The sequence below is a fragment of the Prunus dulcis genome, unplaced genomic scaffold (genome assembly GCF_902201215.1).
Source record: "Prunus dulcis unplaced genomic scaffold, ALMONDv2, whole genome shotgun sequence".
Classification (NCBI taxonomy): domain Eukaryota; kingdom Viridiplantae; phylum Streptophyta; class Magnoliopsida; order Rosales; family Rosaceae; genus Prunus; species Prunus dulcis.
Genome location: NW_023010012.1, coordinates 34,277 through 46,566, shown reverse-complemented (window position 1 = coordinate 46,566; position 12,290 = coordinate 34,277). Strand labels below are relative to the sequence as shown.

General features: G+C 38.6%; 2 protein-coding genes across 5 annotated transcripts; both read right to left on the bottom strand.

Annotated features, from left to right (window-relative positions):
* Window positions 1-1,986: 1,986 nt before the first annotated feature.
* LOC117612458 (syntaxin-22-like) lies at window positions 1,987-3,806 on the bottom strand. Its single transcript, XM_034341142.1, has 7 exons — window positions 3,634-3,806; window positions 3,358-3,451; window positions 3,074-3,207; window positions 2,852-2,938; window positions 2,322-2,479; window positions 2,104-2,204; window positions 1,987-1,995 (listed from the first exon to the last, which is right to left on the bottom strand). Exons 1-7 carry the CDS (start codon window positions 3,804-3,806, stop codon window positions 1,987-1,989), a joined length of 756 nt encoding a protein of 251 aa, XP_034197033.1.
* Window positions 3,807-4,070: 264 nt separating this feature from the next.
* On the bottom strand, window positions 4,071-11,461 carry LOC117612456 (ATP-dependent DNA helicase At3g02060, chloroplastic). 4 transcript variants are annotated; one of them, XM_034341137.1, is made up of 15 exons: window positions 10,556-11,461; window positions 10,212-10,437; window positions 9,799-10,044; window positions 9,437-9,571; window positions 9,193-9,317; window positions 8,164-8,303; window positions 7,768-7,838; window positions 7,331-7,492; window positions 7,029-7,115; window positions 6,603-6,776; window positions 6,056-6,100; window positions 5,456-5,812; window positions 5,155-5,294; window positions 4,880-5,046; window positions 4,071-4,806 (listed from the first exon to the last, which is right to left on the bottom strand). In XM_034341137.1, exons 1-13 carry the CDS (start codon window positions 11,218-11,220, stop codon window positions 5,193-5,195), a joined length of 2,535 nt encoding a protein of 844 aa, XP_034197028.1. In that variant the 5' UTR covers window positions 11,221-11,461; the 3' UTR covers window positions 4,071-4,806; window positions 4,880-5,046; window positions 5,155-5,192. The 4 variants fall into 4 exon arrangements, with proteins under 4 accessions (XP_034197028.1, XP_034197027.1, XP_034197031.1 ...); XM_034341136.1 differs by having other exon boundaries at window positions 4,880-5,294; window positions 10,556-11,404; XM_034341140.1 differs by lacking the exon at window positions 6,603-6,776 and having other exon boundaries at window positions 4,880-5,294; window positions 10,556-11,404.
* Between the last annotated feature and the right edge of the window lie 829 nt (window positions 11,462-12,290).

Genomic DNA, 12,290 nt, shown 5'->3' with positions numbered 1-12,290 from the left:
AAAACTTGGGGTGGTACAGAGAGAAGCCAAACTTCATCTTAACACCCTCCTCATACGCTTACGGTTGCCTATCTTCTTTCAGTTAGTACTGTAAGCCTATGAGGGAGAGAGTTAAGAAAAACCTCAGACGTCTCGTATATTAATATAAGCCATGGAATTTGTAAACATACACACAAAACACATATATGAATCATATCCCATATATATGATATTGCATATATAGATACATAAATCTCTGTTTGCAGAGCTAGCTAGCTACCCTAGGTGATGAAGCGAAAACAGAAGAGGGGCCGGAAAAGATGAGGAAGCAATTGATGGTTTATATACCGTTGCTGTCCATACAAAATAAAGCCAAAAGATTCATGCGTGGTGTGGATTCCGAGCCAATCAAAATTGGGGCGTTATTCGCAAACCAGCTGAAATTGGCTGAAACCTTCGTGGAAAAGTAGGGGGCATTTCCTGTCAATCCCCATGCATTGTTGAATAAATCATAAATCACACAATATTCCTTTTCTTGTTTTGTTTGTCTCACTCACACCATAAATCACACAATATTCCCATGCATTAGTTGCAACGGAGATAACTCTGTTTTGCTATCTCGATCAATAATGTTATGCCACGTGAAAATGTTGTCACGCTTGTAAAGACAGGAAGGATATGGAATGGATATACAAAAATGTTATTTAAGTATATATTATATTTTATACACTCACTACCCTAAACCTAAACGCAGGCAATCTCAATCATCCTCTGATATCCTCATCCTCCTAACTAGGTCCTCAGATCCTCAAACAAGCCTTCTTCGGGTTTTCCACAATTGAATCATATGACGTATATCTTTCTATTTTATTTCATTTTATTTTATTATTACTATACAAATAACTTCATTGAATCGAACATGTTATATCAGACAACAAATAAGGCAACACATTGCGTACCCATTGTGCCTACTCTCTTCTCACACGATGTGCACAAGTGGATGTATGCTAAGTTCGACTGGACCCAAGACCTTGATCATTTCACTTGAAACCAGACAGACCTAATGGAATAGCTGGAAAAGACATCCATCATTTTAATATACACAAACAGGAAAGCATAAACCAAACCGAGAGAAAACCCGCTCTAAAAAGCGAATGAATTACAGAAGCAAAACCCAACCACCATAATACAAAAACAACCAAAATCAGCCTTAAGACAAAAGGCAATCAAACAAAGAGGTATTCCACTCTAATACATGTAAATCTCAACTAAAAGCTGGAGGACTTCAATAAACAAAGAATCCATCACACAAACTTTCTCATGCAGAGGCACATCGTGACTGTATATATGTACTTGCACATTATATGATAAGGACGATGAGGACGACTACGACCACCACCACACAAACCGCCACCACCCACCAACACTGCAATACACAAACTTTGCAGATTTTATACAATTCTACAGACAACTTTGATAGGAAATAAAAAATAAGGGATTATTATAATCAACTTCTAAGAGAACATGGTAAGCTCAGCTCTATAACCTGCAATTGAGTATTACAGGGTGGCCTTGTTCACAAAACTACTCTAACATGTCCCTCTGCTATTATAACAGACAGTCTTCTTGCCACACTAGACAAAAATGAAAGTTTGTGTTTGCATGTAGATTCCTTTTCTCTTTGCAACCTAACGTCTTCTTTCTGTCCATTATGTATTAACCACTAGGCTTCGCCATACATACAGGAAACCTATCATAGGTGATCCATAGACTAAAAATTGCCAACGTAGTATGTATCACAGTCAAGATGGCATGATGAGGGCGTGCTAATTTCCTTTTGTGATACATGAATTCTCTTACAATTTTTGTTATGGCACATAATTCCTGGGCTCATCTGAAGCCTTTAAGAAAATACATGCAGATTTTATTTGAATATAGACTGAATTATTGTGATAGATTATCTGACTTCAAACACATCTTTTTCCTTCACTGAGCTAGCATAAACTGCTAAACACCCTGTATTCAGAATGATGGCTTACCAATAATGTGGCAAGTCAGAAGCTAACTTCAGGTTTTCCACAATTGAATTTGATAGGACGTGAAAGTATACTACTTAGTACTTACCCATGATGATCTGGATTTAACTCCTTTGGAGGCCTTAGCTAGTTGAACTCTGGCTTGGGTCGTTGCAGCAGAAGAGTTGTCAATGTTAGAGTGAATGTCATCTGTAATAATAGAACACTTTACCAGATAAATAAATAAGAGCAAAAAGATCCATGAATAGAAAGTGAAAGTGAGCGATACAATGGAAATAAATCATCTGCTGGTTATCTGGATGCTACCAATGACTACACCCTGCTCATGAACGAGAACTGCAAGGTCCTTGAAAATTTCGTTAGCTTGTCCGATTTGTTCTTCTATCTCTCTAATACCGTGTTCCCTCTCCTCAATTATGGCCTCATTGAAAGAAATCTCATTGTCAAGCAAAAGTACTTCCTGCCTGCATGTGTTTGTTAAAAAACAAGGGTCATTGTAATTCGTCTATGAATATGTCAGACCAATCCATGTATATATGCATGCGAAGATGCTCAAACTATATATGGCCATTGGGTAGCCTATGTTAAGACTCTCAATGTACAAGGTTTATGGAAGCAAGTTTCGACCTTCACCCTCTAAAAAGAAATGAGAAAGCGATGGCCATGGGATGGGAGCTCCAAGCAGTCCAACAATACAAAAGTTAAATAACCCAATTGAAGAACGCTGGGAACTATTCATCCTTTCTCATAGTATGAAAAGCCAAAAATGGATGACAGATGAAATAAAACGAAAAGAACAAGCAATGATGATTGAATGCAGATAGAACATTGATTACCTCTTTTGCTCCTGAAGGAAAGGTTGGCGGTGCTGATCCCTGGTGCTGGTAGGTTCCAAATGTTCCTCAGAGGCAGAGGCCGCAGAGCTATAGTGAAAGCACAAAAAAGAAAAACCAGCCAACAAGGTATGGAGGTAAGTCATACAAAACACAATCAGAAATTAGGAAGGTGAAAAGAAAACAAAGAAGATTGTGTTCTTTCGAAAAAGTAGAAATATATACGTTGCTGCTGCCGATGGCAAGGAAGGCATGTAAGAAGACTCGCGCTCAGAGGCGAGCTGCTGAACTTTCTGGAATTCTTGCAATGTTGTTTGGAAATCCCTTGCAAGCTTGGCATCTTCTATCTGCTTACTGGGCTGAAATTATCAACAACAAAAAGATGGATTTTTTTATTTAGAAATAAATAAACGTCAGAAGATGCAGGAAGAACAATGTTAATAATTGCAGATCAAGATTCAAAAGCAGTGATGAGACTGAGAGGGAGAGAGAGAGAGAGAAAGACGTACATTGACATTGATGTGGTGATCAGATTCGCTGAGGGCTTTGAGCTTGGCAGACGTATCTTTGACAAGCTCAAGTATGCGTTGCCTTGTGTTGTGTCTGCCATTAGATTAGATTACATTAGGCTCATTGTACTCATTAGTAAGTAAAAATCTTGATTTTTGAGTAGCAAGTGTGTTAGTATAGCAGTCTAACAAGAAGTCAGCGCCGATGGGAGTTTGAAATTTGTGTGTGGGAGAGACGAGAGAGAGAGAGAGAGAGAGAGAGAGAGAGAGACGCACAGCTTTTGGCGGTGGTCCGGAGTGTCCTTGGCAGTGCCGATGGCATCGACCAGTCGACGGAAAGTGGAAACGGCAGTGTTGATCTGGAATATTCCGGCAGCCACCGCCTGCGACGGAGACGCTGCTGCCTTCTTTCCCCTTCCTCCGCTATTCTGCACATCTTGAAAGCTCATTTTTTTTTTCTTTTCTTCTTCCTAATTTCTTAATAAAATCACACCTTATTTGAGATTGATGGAATAATAAATGGAATTAGACCACAAGGAGTGGGATGGGATCTACCACGTCTTTGTATGCATCTGTAAAGCAAGTCTGGTATGGTAAGCCGTTCCCAAATTTGTTTAAAGAAACTGATGAGTCTTACTGGAGAGAATTGGGCCGACCTTCATGCGAGTCCAGAAGAGTGAGTAGACTGTAGAGCTGCTCCTTCTTTTCTTTTCTTTTTCTTTTTTCTTTGTTTCCTAATAAGTTCGAATTTCAAATTCCTCCCCAAATAAAACTAAAAATTTTGACACCTAACCAGGCAGCAGCTATAAGGCTGTAAGCCCTCCTTTGCATATAAAAAGAAGAACAAAAAAAATTGAGCTCTGGCAAATTAATTTGTGACTTAGTGGTAGGCCTCATTCTGTAATTTAGGTCCCAGCTGTCAATTTGGGTACCCGCCAGTCAATGAAATAAGAACCCCTACATACAGAGATAGACTTCCATCAAACAATGATAGCATTATTTTGCTATCTCATTGACACGCGTGATAACACTTCCACATAACATAACATTATTAGTATCTGCATTGCAACTAAATTTTTCTCCTACATACAGGCCCATCCAACCCCAAAACTGAAAGAAGAGAAAAATAGTTGATTTTTAGCTCATTTCTTAGGAACCGAGAAAAAATGGGGAAACTCAGTTTGAATAATTTGTCTGCTGAAACTACACTACAAACACTATACAGTTGACGGCCTTCCTCATGGCTAACTACTTATCTCTTTCAACATTACATGTCAAAAAGCGGGCGTCTTCATTTACAAGCAAGACAGCCATAGTATTAGACTATTAGTCGGACATATGATCCTTCCTTACACAAATAGGATTTGCGTACGCATGAGAATGGGAATTTCGCTGCCAAATCTGTATCCCTCTTGAAGAGCCACTTGCAGCAGCTATTTCACAAGTAACCTGCCAATGGAACTCAATCAGAAGCACTGATGATGATTTAAACAAACGAATTTGAACAGTACGGTTGAAATACCTCGGATTATTTGCCACTGAACTGCAGACTTGATCAGAACCCAACCCACCAAGGGAAGAAGGAAAACAGTTGTAATACATTCATTGCTCGCATCAATCTGTGATGACTTACGTGATTCGAGCCAGGTCATCTTGGTTTTGCAATATCAGGGAACTACAAGACACGACCTGGAAGCAATGGAAACCGAGACAGATTGTTGGGGCCCATTTTAATACCCAATGCTTATATGCGAGGTTCAAGAGTGGCAAACAATAAGCAAATCCATGATGCAGTACCGTCATTAAAAAGAATTGGAATTATGACCGCTACACAACTAATACTTTATCAGAGCAGGTAAGGAAGCATGAAGTTCAGCCAAACATTGAAAGATCCAATTTAGGAGTTGTTCTCTCGGTAGCTCTAGGAGAAGTTCTGCCTGCAAGAGAAGAGACAAAGACGGAGAAGAAAAGAAAAACGTGATGATCTGTTGGGGAACCGTGTGTAAAAAGCAATAAAAGTCTCTTTTCCAAAACTTCGCACACCTGTCTAAAACTTAAAGTAAACAAAAACGAACATAAGGTGATGATATGTTATTACCTTGATCTGATCACCCCCAAAAACCAAAGAATTTCGGTGAACATCAGAAACCATTGAATCTGTAATCAGCTTGAAAACCTTTTTATTCATACTTGTTTTCATAAAAACCATCTTTCCTGAAGCATATATCTTGGTTATTCCAAGATCGGCTGCCATCCTCCTCACATACAGCTTCTTTAAAAGAATCTCCATGGAGGGTGGCTCCTTCCCATATTGGCGGCGCAAATTCTCAGCATATTGCATCAAACTCCAGATATCTTTCTCAGCAGCTTTCTCAGCTTCCTGAATTATCTCCATGGGATTCTCCAGATAATTTATGTACTCAGAAGGGAGATGAGGATTTATATTTATATCAATCTGAAAGTACATAAAGCACACCCATCAAGTCAGTCAACCAACGTAATAATCATATACAACTACAAATCCATGTTCCCATGCGTACTCTGGACCATTTGTCAATTTTACTTCAAAGAGCCTTAACCAGAGATACTCATTTCAATCTCTTCTAGGAGTTACAATATGATCTGTTGGAAACTAATCAGCACATATCTTGTTCAAGTGTTTATTTTAAGATGGTACAAAAAGTGATAGTAGAAATACCTCAACGGACCAGTAAGGAACTGAAACTACACGGTGTTCATCAACCTGGCATCAAATAAGAACAAGAAGTTTAGAATTAGTAGCACAATCAAGTTTTCGTCCAAAAAAAAAGAGCAGCACATCAAGTGCAAAACTCACATTCCAGACATCAAGTGGGCCTAATGAATAAACAGTTATTACATGTGTGAGTTGTGTGTGTGTGTGTGTGTGTGTGTGTGTGTGTGTGTGTGAGAGAGAGAGAGAGAGAGAGAGAGAGAGAGAGAGAGAGAATGTGTGTGTATTGAACACGTAATCAACAAAGTATACTAACTAGGCCCATTTCGACATTAGAACTATTTTGAACCATTGCCATCTAATACATTTATATTTTATACAGTTAGAGCACTGAAGAGATTGCAAAATACAATAGTTAATTTAATAAATTAGCCAAATTGCATGTAAAAATGGAAGCAAGAAGCTAGAAATGATTCACAAAGGACACCTAACCATGATGCACCTTTTAATAAAAGTATAATATTAAACAAGTGGGTCATGAACAAGAAAAAACCTTGGACAGGCTCTCAAAGAGCATTTCAAAGAAGAGATCAATGCCAACATTTCCAACATCCCCTGTTTGTTGCTCACCAAAGATGGTACCAAAGCCTCTGATTCCCATGTCCCTCTCTGCAAGTTGGAAACCTTGCCCGAGTTCACAGCATTCCTCAAGAGCTGCAAGTCTCTCCTAGAGCATGACCACAATGAATGATACTTTAAACACTCTGAAGTAAGAACCAACAAGAATATCCAGAACACAATACCTAATGGTCTTTAAAGTGTATCTAAAATAGCAACCAACCATGAAAAAATAGTGCTACATATCATGAAGGGTAACACAAGCAGATTTAAAGAATATACAAAAGTTATTCTCGTGCATTTGAGGATCCATTGACTACTGTAATCAGTAAAACATCAAAGGTCAAAAAGAAAGAAGTACCAGTGCTTGATCAGTTAGTAGTGACTTCTCCGGGTAAAATAAGTGTGCATGAGCTTCCTTATCTGCCCGCCCTACCCTTCCACGCAACTACTACCATTTAATGAAAAGAAAAAAACAGAGAGAACAAAAATTAACAGAATAAGTAAAATGGATAAGGAGTTAGAAAAGCTCAGATACCATTATATTCCCTTGTTTAATACATGAAAGGATTTGAAGTAACAAAGATAACAATTTTAAATGTTAGTCTTCCATATATGTTGCACCATTTGAGAAATATATGAAGAAAGAAGAAAGAGCAAGACCTGATACAACTGTGCAAGGCCAAATTGTTGAACATCTTGAATGATGATGGTGTTTGCATTCTGAATGTCAAGCCCACTTTCTACTATATTAGTGCATATAAGAATCTTGATTTCACCTTGTGCAAATTTCTCCATGGTTTCCTCTAGCTGCTTTGAATATTGCTGAAAAAAGATGCAGATATCAGTATAGAATGAAGAGAAAGAAACCAAACTGAGCAGATCCCATCCTAAGCTGTAAAACTTGACGCATATGATATCCTTTTCAGATCCTGATGTATCCTCAATTTTCCTAAGGTTTAAATTTCATCACAAACATTATAAAGTTTAGTTCATAACTCATTTCTCTATGTTAATTGATTATAATGGTTTCACATTAGGCGTCTATATTAGTAGTTCCCTTTGAGAGATATCAAATGCTAAAGAAAGGAAGAAAGTACCTTCCCGTGTGCAATAGCTATTTCAACATTGGGAAATGACTGTTCAAGAAACTCCATCACTTCTTCAAGTCCTGCATCATAAGAACAGATATGAAAACAAAAAATGCTGTAGGAAAACCAGCCTTGACATTCCTCTAATTAGCTGTTATTCAGTAATGGAATTTCTCTTGTTCTTTTGACATGTAAGCCAAATGAATCAAAAATCATGAACATGACAATCCTCCTTCACTCTACACCCTAAAAAAATAGTGATAAATGCATTTGGTCATTAATAACAATGAAAGAAGCCATACAGAGACTCAACGCATAGTTACTGCCAACACAACTGCTACCAAGCAAACACCATACAAATAAATCTTTGTGCTTGACTTTTGTAGGAGTAATCAATGAGGTTACCTTTAATACGAGGCAATACATAAAACACTTGGCCACCTCGGTCCAGCTCATGCTTAATTGCTGATAAAACCTTTTCTTTACTGTATGCAGAAAGATGGGATTTTATAGGGACTCTCTCCGGTGGTGGAGTTGAAATCAAACTGAAACAAAGGAAAGACTCATAATTACAACAGTATCAGATTAGGGGACTGGCGAGTTATATAAATCACATCATTATGTAAGACCTACCGTGGAGTAAACTAAATTTCTCTGTCTCTTTTCCACTGTCTATGATATTATTAATTTGACCACCTTTTATTTTACATACAACTCAACAACAAAAAAAGACTTAACCCAACCATTTCAAATTGGATGATTCTCACTAACAGATAATAGTCACTGACAGTGATGAAATTGTGACTACTTATAATATTATTCAGAAAATTCTAATAACAGATTCTTACAATTGATCCTGTACAAGTGCAGCATATAGTTATTTAATAGACTGGCTTTTCTATACACACATGCATATATATCAGTCCCCTTCTATCGAGGGATCCCTCAAATAATTTTACTTCAGGGGCACCCTTTAGGGTCTCCTACGAATTTTTTTTCAACGATCCAAACGATCTATTTTTTAAGTCTACATTCATAGATCATTCTTGCAAAAAATTAGACAGATCGGAAACTGTTTCAACATCCAATTGTGTCCTACAAAATCAATGAACACGGTGCTTCAAGAAAGTACTAAAATTTCAATAACTCAATTGAGTGGTCAAATGATATCGGATTCAAGTATTTTTTGTAGAGATGATATTTGAATGATTATCTAAAAAATAGACGGTTTGGATTAGTAAAATACAATGTGGAGTGGCCCCTACAAGGGTGTCCCTCAAATAAGCTTCTTTGAGGGATTCCTCAATGGAAGCTATATGTGTGTGTGTATAATGTAATTCGTTAACCAGCCTTGTTCTGAAATTTCCAAAAAGAAGAATTGAAATGGGCATCTAGATCTAGAGATGTTTATAAGTTCAATGACAAGTTCATTACCTAGCATCACGGAAGCCAGTCAAGGCCAAATACAGGGTACGTGGTATAGGTGTTGCAGATAGAGTAAGAACATCCACTGATGTTTTGAATGAAGCAATCTTCTCTTTTTGTTTGACGCCAAACCTCTATAGAGCAGAAAGAAAGTACATGCTTTACGAGAAAGAAAACTATGTAGGTCACTGTAAGGCAACTAGGAGATGATCTAATCTATTGTAGATAGCAGAAAATAGATTCAATGACAAACCTGCTCTTCATCAACCACAAGCAAACCCAGATTATTATACACAACACGACTTCCAAGAAGTGAGTGAGTCCCAACAATTATGTCCAAACGACCATTTTTAATCATGTCCAAATGCTCCTCTTTCTCTGCTCTAGTCTACATGCCATAACAGTTGTGATCAGTCTCAGACTAAAAGAAAATAGCAGTTTGAAACATCTAGGGTGTTTCAGAAACAGAACAAAAAAATATAGTTGGGCTTCAAAATAAGCTAACCAATACGATTCTGAAGTTCAACCAATTATATGATGGTCCTCCGTTGATTTGCAAATTACAAATTCCGGAATGCATAAGATGTATATCATATGTAAGAAGACTTGGCGTACCTGAAACCTGCTCAGAAGTCCAACCTTGATATTTGGGTAGACAGAAAACCGGTCGGAAATAACATCAAAATGTTGCTTGGCTAAAACAATAGTGGGTGCGAGAACCATAGCTTGTTTCCCTGCTGAAACTACACAAAAGATGGCACGCAGGGCAACTTCAGTTTTGCCAAAGCCAACATCTCCACAAATTAAGCGGTCCATTGGGGTTTCTCTCTCTGTCAAATCTTTGTGAACATCAATGAAAGCCTGTATAAGGTGCACGTAAATGTGTAAGAGGAAGAGTCCAGAGAGGGTAGTTTGAGTGATGTACGGTTGGTTGGCAAATGGAAGGATGACAGCAAAGCAATAAGCAAATAAAAAGGCAGGGTGTGCATGGGTGAGAGTTGAGAGATGAGAGTAGTAAGAGGAAAAACCTGTTTTTGATCAGGGGTGGGCTCATAAGGAAACTGAGAAACAAAGTGAGTCATGGCATTAGTCTTTGAGTACGGAGGGCGTCTTTGTTTGAGTCTATGTAGATACAACTCCATCAAATCAACAACCATTTTCTGAATGGCAATCTTGCCTTTGGTCTTTCTTTTCTCCCATACACTGGTGTCGCTCAATTTGCTCAAAGTGCGGGGCCTTTTGGTTTCGTTTGGGCTGAAAAAAATGAAAACTTCGATGATAAATTTGATTCTATTGTTTTACATATTCCAGTTTGTTTGTTCTTTGTTGAATGAGTAGAAAGAATGAAAAGGAAGAAAATAAGGAAACGTACAGACTATAACGATAGAGCAAGCGAGAGGCCTGCTTAACAGGAAGCTTAGCCATGCCATCGGCATACTCAATGAAGACGTACTCCGCGGTGGAATTGGAAACGTCGAATTTAATCCCAACGAATCGACCAATGCCGACCTTCTTGTGAACGACGTAGTCCCCAGAACGAAGAGTGTAGGGGTCGACCTTGTAATTAGCATCTCCTCTGAGCTTCTCAAGCCCCCTCTGCTGCTGTTGCTTCACCAACTCTATGTACTTGTCCGCCTCCTCCGAGTCCATCACCGTTCTCGTTTCTCTCTTGCTCTGCTCCCGCCTAATCCTCTCGTTTACAAAGGATATGGCGTCGCCCACTGCCTCCACCGCGTCCCTTCGCTTCCACCCAGCCCCAGATTTCGGTTTCCACTGCGTCTGCGTCGAGCCTCCTCCTCCTCCTTGTTCACTACTTTGGGTGTGGGAGGGGGTGTACACAGCATTGGGCACCCAGCAGCAAACCTGTCCTCTTCTTCTTCCTCTAATTTTGGCATTTTTGTAGGGATGAAGGCTCAAGAAGACTCCCCAGAGCGTGCTCCCGGGACGCGACCACACCCTAAACCCCGGACTAATTGCAGTTGCCTCTTCCGACCACCTTGAATTTGAAGGGCCAGGGATTGGAAGGAGCAGAGCCATCTCAGACTCCCAGTGGACTGACTGACTGGATAATTAAACGAACAATCAACAACCCAAACTTATCACGTTTGAGGTTTTGGAGGGGTTTTACTTTACTTTCACCATTCCTTTTCACTTTTTCTGCTCTCCTTTGTTCACTTGCCTGCCACAGTGATGAGAGCACGGGTGAAGGCTATTTCGTAGATATTCATATTCCTCTCTTTTTTTCTCTTTCTTTTTCTTTTTCTAAATATTATAGCATGAAATGAAGCCTGGAAGCCTGATAGCCATGTGGAAGATGCGTACCCACCCACCCAACAGATATTTCTAATATGAATATGGGGCTTGGGCCTGCACCGTTGTTCGTATTGGACGGTCCCTTCAGCTTACAACTTACAAGTCGATGCTTCTTTTATCACCTTTCCCTCTTAAAAACTTTTAACCATTCTCCATCAGTAGTGGACTGGGTTTTTTTCTTCTTTTTTATTTGAATACGAGGTCTAAACTACAAGGAAATGAGAGAGTTTTATTTGTTTTGTTATTGTTTGATTTTCTTAAGTTTTATTTATTTTTAGTTATTTTGAACTTACACTTTTAATTTGATGTCTATGCTAGAATTTTTTCGATCTTACGTGATCGTTAGTGGAGGAGCCCAAAATTGTCTTAATTTTAATGTTAGATCGTTCCATTATTGTAATGGCCCTTTGTGACTAGGCCTTTTGGCTGAATTATAAATGTAATTCTAGAATTTATCAACAACAAAAATAAAAACTACAAAGAGATGAGGTTTCTCACACGCATATATCATTAGGATTCGAATATAAAACTATTGATCTGCAAGTCAATATATTTTTCACTAGGCTAGACCTCATTGGCATCAACTAAGATTTTTTAGTTCAATTGAATTTTTGGTCCTTTATTACAAATTGTTGAGACTGAATTTCTTAAATTAGATAACCGTTAAACTATTAAACAGACACATTGCGTGTTTGGTGCACTAACTTGCCCCAAGCCAAGCCACACCCATCCATCACATGCATTGATTACCTTTGAGCTTTCATGATCAACGTATTAATTACATTTAGGAGCAC